This window comes from Pseudorasbora parva, chromosome 13 (assembly GCF_024679245.1).
Source record: "Pseudorasbora parva isolate DD20220531a chromosome 13, ASM2467924v1, whole genome shotgun sequence".
Taxonomy (NCBI): domain Eukaryota; kingdom Metazoa; phylum Chordata; class Actinopteri; order Cypriniformes; family Gobionidae; genus Pseudorasbora; species Pseudorasbora parva.
Window position 1 is genome coordinate 26394537 of NC_090184.1, and position 18656 is coordinate 26413192.

General features: G+C 38.6%; 1 protein-coding gene across 3 annotated transcripts in view; it reads right to left on the reverse strand.

Moving 5' to 3' along the window:
• The window catches only part of kcnd3 (potassium voltage-gated channel, Shal-related subfamily, member 3), a 143433-nt gene extending 125069 nt beyond the window's left edge, over positions 1-18364 (reverse strand). For 2 of the 3 annotated variants that reach the window (XM_067413643.1, XM_067413640.1), the window contains exons 1-2: positions 17867-18363; positions 15771-16947 (exon numbers count right to left, since the gene is read on the reverse strand). In XM_067413643.1, coding sequence (XP_067269744.1) covers positions 15771-16873 — 1103 coding nt within the window. In that variant the 5' untranslated portion in view covers positions 16874-16947; positions 17867-18363. Of the gene's footprint in view, positions 1-15770; positions 16948-17866 lie in introns of all 3 variants that reach the window. The other variant, XM_067413641.1, reaches the window with a different exon arrangement.
• Between the last annotated feature and the right edge of the window lie 292 nt (positions 18365-18656).

An 18656-nucleotide genomic window follows, 5' to 3' on the forward strand; every position in this document is an offset into this window, starting at 1 on the left:
ACACACTCACACTGCAAAACTTTATACTACAAAACGGCTCTAGTACGCAAAATGGGATGCATCTAAAAGCATTACGCGATCTGAGTACATTTGATTGATGTATGCATCAGAGGTGATGTTGCGGTTCTGCAGAAGGTGTCAGTGGAATTGGCTACGTCCTGAGCGGTCTGTTTGCCTCGAGCTGTTTAACCACATTTGTGTGAAGCAGGAAAACCTGAGAGGACAACGGTATGACCGCAGTGAGATGCGGTCCCAACGGGATGCTGATGTTCAGATTGTTTGACCAGATTCACCTTGAGTCACTGCAGTCCAGCTACTGATACTGTACTGATGGAGAAAGAGAACAGGATGATCATAAAGGAGAAAAATTGTCAAGGGGTACAAATGCAGTTAAAAAGAACAGGGGGTTGGGTGCAGATGTCCTGTGGTGTGATTGCGTAATGCTTAAATAAAGATTAAAGCTGTGGAAAATAACACAGGTGAGAGAGAAGGACACTAGGGTTTACTACTCTTATTTGTAATGAAAAAAACCTCAGACCTTACTATCTCTGTACTATATACAGTATGAAGCAAAGTAATATGTGCAAAGTATCTGAAATTTGCATGCATAGATCTGGATTACTTGATTCGGACTGCCAAAGGATATATTCAAATACAAGATATATATGTATATATGTATACACACACTGAATGCTGAAATTTTTGCAGCTTTATATATGATACAATTAAAAAAAATTGGGGTCAGTTTTTAGAAATAAATTTTTTCATCAACCATATTAAGTTAATCAATATTCAAGGTAAAAACGAAAAAACAAAACAAAAACACGTTAACACTTTATTTTAAGGTTCAGTTATAAAGTATTAACTAGTTGCTTATTAGCATGCATATTACTAGGATATTGGCTGTTTATCAGTAAAGCCCATATTAATGCCTTATTCTGCATGACCTTATTCTACATCCCTTAATCCTACCCAATACCTAAAGTTAAATGCTACAAAAACTACCTTACTAACTTGAAGCAGTGAATTAGGTGTTTATTGAGGCAAAAGTCATAGTTAATAGTGAATATGTGTTCCCCATACTAAAGTGTTACCAAAAACACTAATACCATTACAAAATATTAATGCTGATTAAATGAAAATAATGAAAATAAACGCTGTTCTTTTCAACTTTATATTCAAAGAATCCTGAAAAAGATGTATCATAGTTTTCAAAAAAATATTAAGCAGCACAACTGTTGACAATAGTTTTCTGTTTTCTGAGCACCAAAATAAACATATTAGAATGATTTCTGCAGGATCATGTAAATAAAATATGCTGTTATTACAGTAATACATAAAATCTTAAAACAGAAAACAGTTATTTTAAATAATAACAATATTTCACAATATTGCTGTTTTTACAGATTTTTTTTACATTTTTTATCAAATTGACTGAGCCTTGGTGAGCATAAAAAAAAAAAAAAAAAAAAACATACCAACTCAACCCTTTCCATATTTTTTTCAACATTCCGCAGTGTGTTAAGATTCAGAATGCAGTCAGCTGGTATTCCATTGCATACTGACACACACTTTCTCTCCGTTTACACATTCAGATGAAAGTGATGATGGTTTAGATATGTCGTAGCTGACACTTACAGCAACCTACATGTTCCAGCATACAAACTTTAACTGTAAGCATAAATGTCAAGTTTTCCATTTTTTCCCTAGCGGCACAAGAAAAATAAACTTCATTCAAAAAACGAGTCTGATTTTCTAAATACATTATGTTTGCCAAGGATACAGTCATTGTCTTGATTTATATATGCATACTTTTGGAAAACAAGAAAAATACAGATCAAGAAAACAATTTTTTTCAGTGTTCAGTCAGTATTCGGTCACATGTCCTCTTTTTTTTTTAAAAAAGAGTTGGATCTCAGAGGCTGGTAGACACAACAAACCACATTTTTTTACTCCACAGTCCATCTGTTTAAAGCTGGATATTTGTTTTTATGAGCATTAGTTCAGAGCAGCAGGAGCTATCACTGCAGAGTCATTAATTAATTTGTTGCCATGAGCAACTGATATCAGGAGTAAACATAAACACCACGCAGAAGTGATGATTGTTTAGTGACATTAGCACCGGCATCAACCAGCTGGGGCCGAAAAGGATCCGCGGGAGACAGGAGGGTAGCAGGGGGTGTGTGCTTATTTGTGGCTTTGCGTGTGTTTTGGCTTGTGCGTGTGCATCAGTATGTATGAAGTGTTGCTGCTGCAGTCATGTGACTGTCAAACCATCCATTTCACGTCTCTGAATGAGTCACTAATGATGATTAAATTGAAGCCCAAAGACAAAAACAACAGACATTTATCCCAGTTTATTCAATGCAGCACAAGCAAAGTTTTGATCCTATCCTCTCTCTCTCTCTCTCTCTCTCTCTCTCTCTCTCTCTCTCTCTCTCTCTCTCTCTCTCTCTCACACACACACACACACACACACACACACACACACACACACACACACACACACACACACACACACACACACACACACACACACACACACACACACACAGCGAAACATATGCACAGCCCTGAGCAGCAACAGCTGGTGGTGGTGTGGAAGCAAATGATTATTCAGTGTGACAGTAGCAGATTCATTACCAGCAGTTAAGATGACAGTGGTCAATGACCAAATGCATTAAACAGAAACATTGAGTGGGAGTGACGCTTATTTCAGTCAGTCACAGACTCTTCTTCCTCCTTTGTGCATCTTATTTCACTCTTAAAAAAAAAAAAAATGATATTAGAATAGAATAGAACAGAATAGAATAGACTGGCACATGACTGGAACATATTAGCTACATTCTGTTTGTCATCCTTACTCTGCGTTAATAACATTTCATTTATGTATTTATAAATGCAGTCTTCTTCTTAATTATTATTATAAAATAAGTGATTACCAAATTTGACATTTATTTTAGTTTCACTCTAAATAATGATCAGAAATGAGTTATTTTATTCTATTGACAGCTGTAGTTTATGTTTTTCTTCAGGTTTTTATATTTTAACTACTCTGTGTTAACTTAATTGCATAAAAAAAGATAAATAACGTGTCTTTATACTTAAGCTCGTTCTTCACAGAGCCAGAATGAGGAAGTGTCCACACAGGAGGAGCGAGTCATGCAGAGGGCAGTGTTGAGCATGCCATATTATTGGCAGCTCAGAGAGCAAATGAATGCCTGATGAGTCATATCTGATACATATCATTAAGAGGAGACCCAGAGAGAGGTATGCGCATGTAACTCTTTTAGATCGAATAATTCAGAGAAATTAATAGAAATGGTATTCTACATGGCAAAATATTTTGCAAACATGTGATATGACAATATTTCTCCAAATATGAGCACTTTTGAACTAAGAGCTAAACTGAAAGCTGTTCTTTGCGATCTGTGTGAACACAAATGAGCTGCTGCAGACGAGAGAGAATAAACGTGCGTCTGATAATCTATTCAAAATATCGTTCATAATGGATCGATCATAATGCACTCCTGACATAAATTAAGAAATTAATGTCACTGCAACCCAGTTTTATCATAAACAGTGTTCAAATATTGAAGCTGGAGCCTTTAATCTGTCTGATGATTAGGGTTGGGCATCGTTTTGATTTGAACGATTCTGATTCCGATTCTTACTTTCGATTCCGGTTCTTTTCGTTTCTCGATTCCGATTCTTTGAGGGGTGGAGTCAAAACATGTCACATCGATATTCAATGCTATTTTCAATACAACGGGGGGAAAACGCTGCATATACTGTCAATTAGATATTTTTTATATAATTTTTTTTTTTGTCTGTCTTTTGAAAGTCTAGGCAATCAAACATTTCTTCTGAAGAGATCACTTTATATGATAAAGCTTTTAAGCTTTTTCTCATATATAAACATTGATCAATTAAAATTATCTCACAAATATTTGTTAACTCAATGTATTTTTTACAACGGGGTAATTGTGTTGCAATAGTTTACACACAGCACAAGTAAGCTTGATTTTGAATGGTAAATTGAATAAACAAAGATACATATTACAAAAAATAGCACAAATAAATACAATAGAATAAAAGATATAAATGAAATAGACTGCTTTATTTTTTCAGGTAGGTCTAACATTCAGGTAACAAACTGAATAAAAAAACGCAAAGTGGCTAAATAAATTTAAAATAACATTGGATAATGTTTTTGCAAAAAATTAAATAGTTTCATATAAAACCATTAAAGTTAGACAAGTTGATCAGTCAAGAGCAGTGTGATCGTTTGTCTTTTTGTAGTTTGACTTTGAATAACAAATGACTGCGGTCCCTTTAAGAACTGCCGTACTCATGGATCCTGAACACTGTTCCTGTTACTCATTCTTCATTTCTTCCTGAATTGTTTAAGACTGTGTTTATATACTGTTCAAAATGTGCACTGATAATTTGTTTGAGTGTATTTGACCAATAATAAGCTGGAAAAATAAGCAAATATTTGCACTTGTATGTCAGGGGCGGCTTTATTACGGTAGGCTATGTGTGTGTGTGCGCTTCAGATGTGAGCTTGAAATCTGCTGGGATTCGTAGAATTATGTGCAATCCCGTGCGAAATTCAGACCGATCACACACACACTAACACTAACACGAGGTCGTAAGGAAAAGTCCAACAGAACGCGCGTCCGTCGTGTTCAGAGGGTTAACCGGCTGAATGAGAATATGCGGCTGCGTGTCAACTCGCTGTCGGTCAGAGAGGAGACGAGAGGAGAGGAGAGCAGCTGGGATCGATACTGTAGAAACTGAGCAGACTATCGTATCTTTTCAGATATTTCAGTATCGATATTTTTGACAACACTAGTTGCACTGTGCCGACCCAGGCTTTTAAAAGTGAAATAAATCCACATTTCAGAGCCGCTTACCGGGCTTCCATGACTAAAAGAACAAGCGGGCGCGCAAGCACCAGAAATCAGGTGGCCATGGAAACCAAAACTTGTGCGTTTGGAACCGAAGATCGGAACCGAAAATAAATTTTCTAAACGATTCCAATGGAATCGTTATTTTTTAAACGGCTCCAAGTTAGAACCGGTTCTGGTTCTGATGATACTGAGTTTGTCCAGATGAAGTTGATGGTTTTTTGACCAGATGAAATATTTTAACATGCATTGAATGTTGACATCAGTAATCAGAGGCTGTTAAGGAGTTAAAGATAGTGTATGTAAGAATGACAGCTAGTGGTCGAAAATGGTACTGCAGTCCAAATTCAAAATATTGTTTGCCCCTCCCCTTCTCCTCAGACCGCGGGTTGCTAGTTTGAGGACATGCAACATGAATGAGCGCAATTGGCAATGGAAGGCAAGGAGTTACTAAACTTACACACTGTAGTTTAATGAGTTGATTTTTAGATGGATGCCAAGGCTTTTTACAGGGCTGGTAGAATCTGTGATCTCTGGACCAGTTTGTTTCCTGGCTTCCATATACAATATGCTATGTTTTCCACCAACTGGTGTCAAAATACAATTGGGTAAATTTGCAATGTGCGGAATCACACAGACCAAAATAAAAACAGACATTTTGACAAGGAGCGCACATTTCAAAGTAAAATAAATGGCTGTGGCATTGTTTTCTGAGAAACAAGTATGTGAACTTATGGTATTTTTATGTTTAAGTACAGTCAAAAACTTACATACAGCACCTTTAACTTCCTTAGCTTTCTTTATATTTTGGGAAGGATGTTGTTTTCTAAATATCTGCAAACAAATTAAGGTATTTTTATGTTTAAGTACAGAATCAAACTTACATACAGCACCTTTAACTGCCTTAGCTTCCTTTATATTTTAGGAATAGGGGTGTCCATGGTTAACCGATTAACCGTTAAAAATTGCGTAACCGAGTAAAACATTTTGCTCGGTTAAGTGGCGTCAATGGCGTGCTTTGAATTTAGTTGTAATATATTTTTACACCACTAGAGACCGCCAGAGGGCTCCCAGACATGTGTAATATCCACAAGAAGTCATGACCAGTTTTCTAACATGAAGCGGTCAAAGAAAAGTACAGCGTGGGAGCACTTTAAAATTGAGAGTGACGGGGCAAAATGCAAGTATTGCAATGCAGTGCTTACCGCATTTTTCAGGCTAAAAGTCGCTCCGGAGTATAAATCGCATCAGTCAAAAAATGCGTCATGAAGAGGAAAATAACATATAGGCCTATAAGTCGCACTGGACTATAAATAAGTAGCATTAATAATCGCATTAGGGCAGAAGCAGAGCGGGGGCCGCGCGCGCAGGCACGCATCCGCTTGTGCCCTCGCTGTGCATAACGGAGCAGAAGAAAGAAAGTTTGAAGTGAGAAACTTGTGAGGGACTAGCGAAAAGCAGAGGTTACTTTAACTGTAATGAAGAAAGAAAAAAAGCTACTTGCGGACTGAAAGCAAGATGGCCAGAGCTGAAGGGACGAGTCCACAGATGCTTGAACTCTCTGCCGGGAGAGGCTCAGCCGCACGAGTCAAACGCTGTGTGAATCGTTCTCAGCTGCATATTTTACTACATGCAGTTTGTAATTTGCAGAATTGGATTTTCTTTATGGGGGCATTTTGTTTGTGTTCAGTCTTTCTAAGTTGTTGTCTTTAAGTTAATATTTCAGTTAAGAGTTTAACAGACTTTATTTGATCTCGCATAATGTATTCATTTGGTACGCACTGGCGCTCGTTATGTATGTGTGCAATGTATTTTTCCCCTCGGGGCTTGTCGTAGATAGGTTGGAGCATGCGCACTTGTTTGGTACTGGAGTGTCGCGGGTTTTGGGGTTTTTCAGGTTGGTGATTTACATGTGTGACGGAGAATAAGGGAAGGAATGTTCAGACGGCTGTCGTTTATTGTTTTTCTTATGACAAAGTATTTTAGGCGAACACTGCACGAACGCTCGGTCACAAGAGCTTTTTTTTCTGTTTTCCGTTATTATTTTTTTTCAAGGGTAGGCTACAGGAGCAGCACAGAGCCCTCTCTCGCGGCTATATGTTTATTCTTGTATGAATTAAATTTGATATATAAGACACACCTCACTATAAGTCACAGGACCAGCCAAACTATGAAAAAAGTGCGACTTATAGTCCCATCTCAACAGCCAACACCCGGGCATCATTAGAGAGGCGTTGCACTTGCATTGCTCGTGAACTGGAGCGCATCTCATCCTAATTTAACGAAACTCAGCGTAGGCCTCACAGACATGAAATATATCTTAAGAAAGCTTGAAATGTCTTTTAACAATTTAAAACGAAAAGAAATAGGCTACTCTCTGATTATGTAATCCATGATGTGCATTTCTCTCTATAGGCGCGTTCACTACGGAGATGGCAGTTGTCAACTTAATAAACTAAAAATAATAACCCTGACGCACACTATGGTTAACCGAGTATTAACCGCTAAGGGTTAACGGTTAATGAAAAACTTGAAAACGTGCAGCCCTATTTAGGAAGGATGTTGTTTCCTAAATATCTGCAAAAAAATTAAGGTATTTTTATGTTTAAGTACAGAATCAAACTTACATACAGCACCTTTAACTTCCTAAGCTTCCTTTCTATTTTAGGGTGGAGGTCTTTTGCATTATCATATTTGAGGTTTTGTGGTCAAATTTGAACAACCTGTTTTAAACATCAAGCATTACTCATGCAAGTCTTTTTTAAAACACTTTTTAATAGGTGCTACATACATATTTATTTTTAATTTTACTTGCATACACTAAAAAACTGAACTTGGAACCTGTAAAAGAGAGAGCTTTGGCAGGCAATGAGTGAAGCCTTGAAATGTATTCATTATGCTATCTTTCTATGTCATGAGACTAATCTGTCAAACGTCTGCTCTTAACTACTCCATGTGTTTGAGTGACAAATCACCTTCTGAAACCTTCACGATTCAGTGTGTGGATCAGCAAGATTCCGAGAGACAAAAACCCAGGCGTGAAACAATTACAGCTGAAAAGAGCGGAGGGGAGAGCAAAATTATACGTTTACGGCACACACAGAAGCGGTCTCAGGGGGAAATGTGAGTGTCTGTATGAAAGAGGGACAAAACTGCAAATGTCATATTTAAGATGATCACACAGCTGCGTAACTTTAGCACGGTCATTTGCACACAGCAGCACGAAAAAACCATCATCATCATCATTCATTCATTCTTTCTCTATGCGGTTTTTAATGAGCTTTTTATGACAATGAACACACAGATTCTTTCCATACAAACATTATGGGTTAATGAATACTCTCATATATGATTTCCCAGAGCCTTGATATATCAGCTTATGGAATTTCAGCAGGAAACAATGATACTTCTCAGCATTCCCCATACTGAGAAGTGGGATGGCAATTTGTACACCTGTCATAAGCACTCTTTATACAGCATACAATCAGGGTCGCACTACAGGAGGGCATCTAGAGGCATTGCTCCCTCTGCCATACCAGACAAAATGTCATATTTGACCAAACTATTACATCTTTCTCATGCGTGTTACTCACTTTAATAGTCACAATGTGAGACGACTCAATAAAATGAATACATCAGAAAATTATTTGTGAAAGTATTTGCTTTGAGCAATGGCAAATCCTGGCATATGCTACATACCAGTGGTGTTCTGAAATGAGGAGGCAAAATCTTACATTTTAATTTGTGTGAACAGCACAATAGCCAATAGTGCGATTGAGGCACTGCCTCCTCTCAATGATCATTCCCCACGAGCGCTCTCTGGGGTGATGTGGGGTGCGCATACATATCTTTCAGATAAATATTCGGGGCAGTTTGACAGGACTGAAAATGAATTGTGACCTAGTGGGTATCTTTCTCTGCAGCAACTCCCTGGGCTTTACTTCGCTGCCCCCTCACTTTGGCTGCTATATATGTGTCTGCACCATAGAAATGGGATTAGTGCTCATGAAAAAAGCCTCTTTACCTGCTAGAAGCCAAAAATGGAATAGAGATGATAAAAGCGGCATATAGCACAGGTCAAGGTTATCACAAAATTGTCCCCTGACAAAAGGGAATTGAACTTGAAACCTTTATCACTCTATAGCAACATTCACACCGCTTTATCAGCGAGCAGCCATGTGGCTTTATTGGTAATCCTTTGTAATTTAAGATGCAACATTTTTCTGTCTCTTTGATTCTTAATTTCTTATTCCTAATTTGAATAGTTAAAATGAAATAAAAGAAAATAATAAGATAGAGAAACAAAATAAGATTTTATATGATTTATTTTGTAATGATTGTTATATGTTTAGGGTTTGGAAAAAAATGTAACTTCAAAGTTTAGCTTCAAAATATCTTCTTCCACAGAAGAAAGAATGGTCTAGGTGTTTGGACTTACGAGACGGTGAGGTAATGATATAAGAATTTAAATTTTTGGTTTTAAACTATTCCTTTATGTGCAAACCCTGCCTACGATTTACAAGACGTATTATATAATTTATAGCTTCACAGCTCTGAACTCAGAGGTGATCATGAGAGTAGATAGCATACTCACTTTTTGGAGTGGTATTTTCTTAGGTTTCAAAGGTCAGACATTCTTCTGACTGTCACTTTCCACCCATGACCTTTCATTAAAGTGGAGGGCTTGACCTAACACCTGTAATCTTTCCTCATACCTTCTGTCGACAGCTTTAAACCAGCAGACAAACATCAACAAATGCACTGCAAATCAGTATAAATCCCTCAGAAATCCAGACATCTGTGATCAGTGACCACTAGATGAACTGAAATCGACATTGGGTGGAAAGCTTGTTGAAATAACTGCGGGTAATGGATTTAATGCTCTTTTTACACAAAAGTAACAATACCTTCCTTCATTGATGCTCCCATTATATGTCATCAGATCTGATCGCTAATGGTGGAAGTGTGTGTTTATGGAGGGCTGATGGGATGAAACGGCAGCAATTTGACCATCATAGAAACTCTAAACTGAGCTTCTGGAACACAGCCCTTTGAAAGAAGAGAGGCCAAAGCCCAAACAAGCAAATTAATTTTTATCTATCTTTTTTTTAACTCATTTCATAAATTCACTGTGTACCACTTGATGAAATGCACCACATCAAATTCGTACAGATAAAAACATGCTGCTATTTATTTTATTTATTTTGATGAGAGGGATTGAGAGAGAGAGAGAGAGAGAGAGAGAGAGAGAGAGAGAGAGAGAGAGAGAGAGAGAGAGAGAGAGAGAGAGAGAGAGAGAGAGAGAGAGAAAGAGAGAGAGAGAGAGAGAGAGAGAAGAATCAAAGCATGTTAAATTGACCTGTATTTATTTCATATATGTAATTTTGAGATACATTTTATCAGTAATAATATTTATTTTAGACAAACATTATGCCATAAAAATAAAAATATTAGTTTTTTGCTCTGAGGGATAAGAATTTGCCTCAGGCACCAACCCTGTGTATGAATAAGCATATCTTCCTATAGGTGAAAAGCATTCGAACTATGTGAAATGAGTAGCATGTCTGACTTCAAAGTATTCAAAACTATCCGGATGACCTACTACTTCTGCCATAATTCTGAAGTTCACATCCAATGGATACTTTACTATTCATAGACCATGGTAGAGGAGTTGTGAATGGCAGGGATATGACAAAACTCACACTGTAGCTCTCATGACAATGCTAACATGGCAGCGGATGTAGTACATTCAGACTGCATTCATACTACACACTTGAGATTATTCATAATATACACATGTATACTTTTGTAGATCTTTATTTAATGTAGTATATGCAATTTCAGAAGCAGCAGATGAGTTGAAAAGGCTACATGAAAGGACAGCGAAGGCCAAATAAAAGAAGATATGCAAACTTAGGCTAAATCCATTACCCTTACAGTTAACAACATTATATGAAATGCCCTGTCTCTGTCTGAAAAGATAATTTTCACATTGTCTGAGAGAAATGTGCGGGGAGTGAAGGTTCAGTATCCTCTACAGTAGATCTAAATTGGTTTAGAGGTGGTTTAGAAAAAGCACAACTGCATTTACAAAAAGAATACAATTCAACTTTTGTAACGCATATATACAAGAAAATTCGACAAATAAATGTTACATATATTAAAAAGTTTGTGTATAATAAAATATTTTAATTATTTCATTAATATGACACCTTTTTTTTATTTATTTTTAAAGAAAACCATTAATTCTAATATAGGTCATTTTGACCCCCTTTATGTATTTGTGTAAACTTTTTTTAGATTGCACATTCTAGGGTTAACTGAACTGTAGGACATTTGATGAGTAAAAACATTCTTATACCTGAAGGACACGGCAATGATTTTCTTTTGGTAATGACTATTTGATGATTCATTTAATATTGTGGTTAAAAAGAACTAATGTTCAGAAGTTTATGGCCATTAAGTTTCTTATAATACAAGGCTGCATTTATTTGACCAAAAAATGTAAAATAAATAAATAATAACTGTCATGTTTTCACCTTTAGACTCCAAATGTGGCCTATATATCTATTTCAACATACACTCACCATACGATATCTACTTCAGTCCATGATGTTGAGAACTTCACATCTCCATGTACAGCATAGCAGACCAGGTGCATTAGCAACACAAAAGTCTCCTTGGTGCGACTGGAAGTCGATTTTTACCGATTTATGTACTCCGCTGCTCCTACACAACCCCTGACAGCACACATCATGAGAGAAACAGCTATTCTGAACTCAGTGACCCCCCCACGCACACACAGACATATGTTGCCTTACTGATCCGAAATGCTTCAGACGCCCTGCAGCTGTGGGTGATTATCATCATTCACCCTTGCTAACGGATTCAACCTCATTCCTCTTTCTGTCTCTCATCCTCTTCTCCCTCATCCTTTGTTCCTTTTAATCAATGCTTCTGATCAGTATCGACAAAGCAGGTTCACCTACCAACAGAGCAACAGAAGCAGCATTGAAGCTAAAGAGATTCAGCCATGTGTTGGGGCCGAATAGCGAGTCTGGATATATTCAGCGCTTGCAACGGGGCCATGAATTTTGAGTGTCATGTTAATTAATGCTTGTGGTAACAACTGAAAGCCCTCATTAGCAGGGTGATTTTCTTCACAGCAACATTAGCGTGCAGAATGCATAGGTCCTTAACATGGGGAGCATATCTCTTAACCAATAAAACTACTACTGCGGGGCTAGAGGCTAATAAGGTACCAATATACAGAATTATATAGAGAGTAAGAAAATGAAAATTATATTTCAGGTGTCTCTCGCAAGCCACTGTGCTGTAAAGCAATCTAGAGATTTGTGAATTTCTTTAAAGGTCATTTAGAATATGCTACTACACCTAAAGGTCAACACCATCTTATTACCGCAAATAAATAAATAAATCAATGAGCAAACATCCATTCTCTTCCCAGCAGCACCCTTCGGTAAATCTGCAGTCCCTCCTGTTTTTACAGCAGAAACACAAGAGTAAATGCTCAAAGTATTTTCAAAACAGACTCTGCCCTCATACGGTCTCTCTCTCTCTCTCTCTCTCTCTCTCTCTCTCTCTCTCTCTCTCTCTCTCTCTCTCTCTCTCTCTCTCTCTCTCTCTCTCTCTCTCTCTCTCTCTCTCTCTCTCTCTCTCTCTCTCTCTTTCTCTCTCTCTCTCTCTAACAGCTTTAAAATGCAGATAAAACCCTGCCTGTATCTGGCGTGGTTGTTTCAGTACTGTGTTTAGGGCCAGATTAACAAATGGACCATGATGCAACTGAATCATCTCTTGGACAATTTATGCAACACAAAATCTTATGTTTCGCTGCGGAACACGCAACGTAAGTTTCGCAATCATTTGGTCTCATTCACTCATATGCCAAAGGTTAATCCCATAGGAAAGTAAAATCATAGAGATAGCATTAATATCTCAGTTGTTTTCTCCTAGATAGCAACAAGATTAGATGGAGAGCAAATGGAGATTTGGACAATCTCCTGCTTCTCAATTTTTTTGTTTTCTGAGAAACATGTCTCCTCTAGAGTTTTAGAAGAAAACTTTTATTTATCCTAAAGAATTTTAGGGATGCATGATATATCTATAATATATTGGTTATTGGACAATATTAGATTAGTATCCGCAAATTGGATATTTAATTGTGGAGTTATTTTCCCCTATTTTAACATTTACATAATTTATTTTAACAGTTTGTGTGAACAGATGATGACAGCAAAAACACCTTTTTAACTCTAATAATTTAATTAATAACACTATTAAATGTAATCTTTAGCAAACATCAAACTAAATATATATGTTTAGACTTTAAATGACAATGTTGTGGTGCCTAAATTTATGTTTATTATTCATTTATTTAGATGAGATTAGGCATTTTTATATGCGCCATTTATGGGTTATCAGTCATAACATCTAAATAAGTATCCTGATAATATCAGCCAGAGCTTTTGGAATCAGTGCATGAAGTTTAGGAAAAACATCAAAGACTGTTCAACATCAAAGTTGATACTTACATAAAACAACTGGAAGTTCCAAAACTTAGAAAGAGCACACTCTCTTTCCTTTTGCACTCTTTTTCTTTATTTCCACCTCTAGCTGTCTTGCCAAGACAAAACGCAGAGCCATGAAATTCAACAGTAGAGCAGCTAAATTAAATGTTACTGGTGTAAACAATACAGAGGAGGAGGAAAATACTTCAGACAGATGACAAGGCACAGAATAACAGTTAACCATTGGCATACAATACTGTATATGCGTGATATTTCTGATTAACTAGTTCTCCTAGCTCACATGCTAAGTGTCACACATTTGTTCATAGGGCATTGGGTCTGTGTTTTACATGGTCACATGATGTCTCAGTCTCACCAGAGAAGCTGAACTGCAGTGCTGCGTTTCACTCTGGCAGAGTGAGGTGGAGACCCCGTTAACATGCACTTTAGTGTGAACGAATCAATGAATAAAAGAAACACCAGGTGTGTAAAACACACCACTGCATTGACCAAAAGTACAGATAGGAAGCTTTAGAATCAACAGGTGTGACCCTAGTGGCACAATCAACTGTGAGAAACTGCTGGGACGTAAAAATGATCCCTTATACCTGATTTGAACTGAGTGGGAAACTCTCCTGTGCAGTGACACATGACGTCAGTGGGGTTGGAAATGTCTTTGTGGTTTACATTGTTCAGCACATGTACCTGAGAACATTAGTCACAGTGACACACACTTCTAGCGCGTGGTTTATTGATGAGAAGAGTCTCTCTCGCTCTCAACTCGGGTCAAGTCTCAGATGCGGGTGGAGACTGGATCTCCGGTGAGAATGTAGTAATGAGATCTGCGCTACTCCTAAATCCATGTAAAACTAGCCAACACATTAAGACAACAATAAGGATGATATATATGGTTATAGTTCAACATAATGCCCACAATGACCTGTTAAGAGGTTCGGCCATCCACATATAAACAAAGGAAAGTGTCTAACTCTTTGTAATTCTACCTCAGAATAAGTCAGTCACCCGAACACCGACACAACTGTACTCATCAAGGACCAAACCATTTGGCAATGTAACATTCATGAGTTACTGTTCACAATAAATGAAGTCCTTAATCTTGTTGTTTTGAGGTCACTGGGCTCAAGGGCAGGTTTTTCAGCCAATGATCAGCCATCTAAACAGGAAGTCAAAGAACATTATGACTTCAGCTCTAGTTTCAAAGCCACAGTGGCACAACAGCTACATAGAGTAGTCGCTGTAGCAGCCGATATATAGCCGATTACTCAAGCTGTACACCATATAATCACTCAAACTAATTGCCTAAATTAATCCTACACATACTCTTAAAACCATTGTGTCAAACATCTACATGTATCAGTCATGAACACACATATAAATTGCCTGTGATTTATGAGGGGCAGGGTTGAAATGAATGGGGCTATAAAGCTCTGCAGCTGCTGTCTGTTGTTAATGTGTTAGAGAAACGCTGAAGGATGTTCCTCTGCTTGCTTCACACAAGCTTAAATATTAATTGGTGCATAATAGGGATGAATAAAGTCTAGCCCGGGGCAGTGAGTTAAATCTAAACCTACCGCTGCTTCGGGCTGGTAAGACTGCAGTCAGCAACCATGGTCATTAGGGTTAGATTCTAATAGCAGTTAACTCAGAAAAGATGGAAAATCCACAAGCTGAAGGGGAAACAGATTCTCCTTTGAGGTGTAATGTTATATTGTAAACAGTTGTGTTCATTTAAGTTGCTAGTTGGTTTATAAGACCTTGTATGTAGGCCTATTTAAAGGGACAGTTCACCCAAAAATTTAATTCTGCCATTATTTACTATTATTGGATTGTTGTTCTAAACCTGTATGACTTACTTTATTCTGCATAACAAAAAAGAAGACACTGTGAAGAACTGATTTTGTAAGTTAGTGGGATTCAAAACAAAAACATTCTTTAAAATATCTTCTTTTGAGTTACGCAGACATACAGATTTGGATTTATATTTTCTTCTGTCAGAAAAATACTTCATGTATACAACAGCTCTTAAAGAGATAACTTTGTACCTTATCTACCCATAAAAGGTGCATATTAGTCCCTTACAGTAGTTATACAATTAAACCTTTAGAGGTAAATAAAGTACAATATTGTAATGTTAAGGGTACTGCTCCAGTGACAAGCTATAGGTAAAACATTTCTGAGAGTGTTAGGTGAACTACCCCTTTAAGACTTACCCTATAAAATGTATTAGGGGTGTGGCTTGATGTGCAGTCAGGGTTAAAAAGTGTAAAAATATACAGAGAGAAAGTCATTCCGAGACAATATGACTCACCCCAGCGTTGTCATGGTTACAATGGTGTACCAGAAGGAGGCCGGGATGCTGGTGAACTTGCTGGACGAGGAGCCTTTCTCAGCGTAGAACATGACTGTGGCAAAGATGATGATGGCCATGGTGAGGGAGAAGAGGAGGAAACCAAGCTCGGACGCGCAGCTCTTCAGCGTGTAGCCAAGGATTCTGAGACCCTGGGAGTGGCGGGAGAATTTAAAGATCCGAAAGACGCGGAACACCCGTAGTGTGACGAAGGCTCCGCTCACGTCCTCGTTGTTGGTCATGACAAGCCCAATGTAATAGGGTAAGATGGCCACTACGTCGATAATGCTCATCACGCTTCTCATGAAGCGGTACCTGCTGGGTGCCGCAAACAGTCGCATCAGATACTCCACCGTGAAGATCATTACGCACGCCGTGTCCATGCAGAAAAACGCCTCTGTATAGCGTTCCCCACAAGGGACGTCTCTCGAATTCGGCGTGGAACCACAAGGAACCGTCTCAACCACGTTGGTAATGACGGATATGGCGATGAAGAATCCGGTTACATAGTAGAAAACCAGCGCCATGGTGCTAGTGTGGGGGTTCTCGAAAGCCCTCCACATGGTCTCGCGGAAAGTCATATTGGGGAGTTTATTGTCTTTGTTGTCCTCAAGGTCATCCATGAGACGCTCAATGTTCTCCCTCTTGCGGTCCTTGTACTCTTCATAACAGCAGTCGCTGATGATCTCAGGAATGATTCCAAAGAACGCCAGCTCCTCGTCGTAGGCAGAGATGCACTCATAGCGTGGGTAGTGCAGCTTCCCTGTGCGGTAGAAGTTAAGAATACTTCTGAACGCATTCGGATCTCTGTCAAAGAAATACTCCCTAGTCTCCTCATTGAAGAAGAACTCTTTTTCGGAGCTCCCTAGGAGCGTATCAGGGTAACGGTCTAGCGTGTTCCGCCAGGTCTGGAAGCGTCGGCCGCTGACATTGAGGATAATAAGCTCATCCTGTCGCTTGTTCTTATTGGTTGGTGCAACAGGCATGGGCAGGTTGGCCACGGGCATCCATCCTATGGCCGCCGCCCGAGCAAAGGGGAGCCAGGCTGCCACTCCAGCAGCCATGGGGACTCCAGCTGGGGTCGAAGGGACCAGATCAAACACCTTCACAACCAGCTTGACATTAGATTAGACCCCATCTACATAGAGAGAGACAGAGTGATGAGAAGATAGAAGAGAGCAATTTTGGGAGGACAGGAAGAGGGGAGAGTTCCAGTGGGAAAGTGAGACAGATGTGAAATGGGAGTGAAATGATGGCAAGAGCGAACAGGATGCCAGCAGAATTGAGAGGCAGAGGTAAAAGGGAAGCAATCACGTAGAGTACAGTAAAAAGAAGTGCGTAAAAAAGGGAACAAGGAGAGACAGGAAAGATAGTTGCGATGGAAAAGAAGGAAAAAAGACAAATAGGCAAAAACATTAGACCGTATTGTAACTCAAACCTTAAGGCTATTAGTTAGAATCACAATTTCTCCACCAAAGCAACAAAATATATATTTTTTAACAATGCATCATTTATATGCCATTCTTTTCACAAATAGCAATGCACTTATTATAGTGTCAGAAAATTAGTAACATAGTTTACCACATTGGGGTTACAGTGACAGAAAATATACATTATACATCCTACTCATAAATAAATATGATGAAAATAGTATTATAGTATTATAAAGACAACTGATGGCAAAACTATTCATTCTCATCTCATGTAAACTAGACTCGAAGGAGTAAGGCACAATTTGGTGCTCGAGACACAGAACCCTTCAGGAACTGCAGTCTGAAAACAGATGCGAACCTGTTGAGCTTCATGCAAAACAATAAAACGCCACGAAATATCGGTCGCTAAACACTGACAGTGCTGTAGTTCTTACTTTACGAGCATCAAGATTTGTACTGTTAACACTTCAACCGCGGTTACTCACAGCTGCGCCCGGATAACAATTGTTAAATATGAACGAGACGGATGAATCCCATTGATAATAATAATATTAATAATAATAATAAATACTGGTAAAAACAAAGCAAACTCGTTTTCAACAGTTGAGTTTTTTAGTTACTTACCCATGAAAAATCTTTTAACTTTTCTTTCATTCAGCTACATTTATGACATTTTCTCCTGACATCACTTAGAAAGTGTTCGCCGAAAAATCCGCACATTAATGAGGAAAAACACAAAACAAGAAACAAACTGAAATAATAAACGAATAACCAGCTTGTTTGGAGTCGCAAGAACACTAGTTTAGTTTTTATTTGCGTCCCTCTGTGACATCCTGCGCTGTTTTATGATCCATTGGCTCGGACGGACAGAAATGCCGCACCAACCGCTCTCGCGCACGAAGTGACTCCTGCAGGATGCTCGGCTGATGGATAGAGGTGGTAGTCTTTTCCCAACCCCTCTCTCTCTCGTTCTCTCTCCCCTTTACATACACCAGCACACTCCCTTTCTCCCTCCCTGAGGTCTCTCCGCTGCCAGGTCTCGCGTTCTCTAGTTTGGCTCAGCGCGCGATCGGTGTTCGTGGAGCAGAGAGCGCGCGAGACGCACAGAGGCAGTATATGCTCGCTTTCGCGCCAGTCACACAGTTTGACAGCGCGGTGATTTCACCTTACTTTATAGTGGGCTTATCCTGCTTGCCGCAGCTTTGTTACCTGAACCGATATAGAAATTGGGGCAAGGTAATTGATTTGCAAAGTCATTCGAAAGCGCAGTAGACATACACATTTAAATATGACATTCAAAACGTCCTGTACGACTCAGTCTCACATTGATAATGCTAAATTTAAGTAAGGCTTAAATTTTAAGTAAGGCTAAACCAAAGTAGCCTGTATCAGAAGTTAACATTTTGTGTGATGC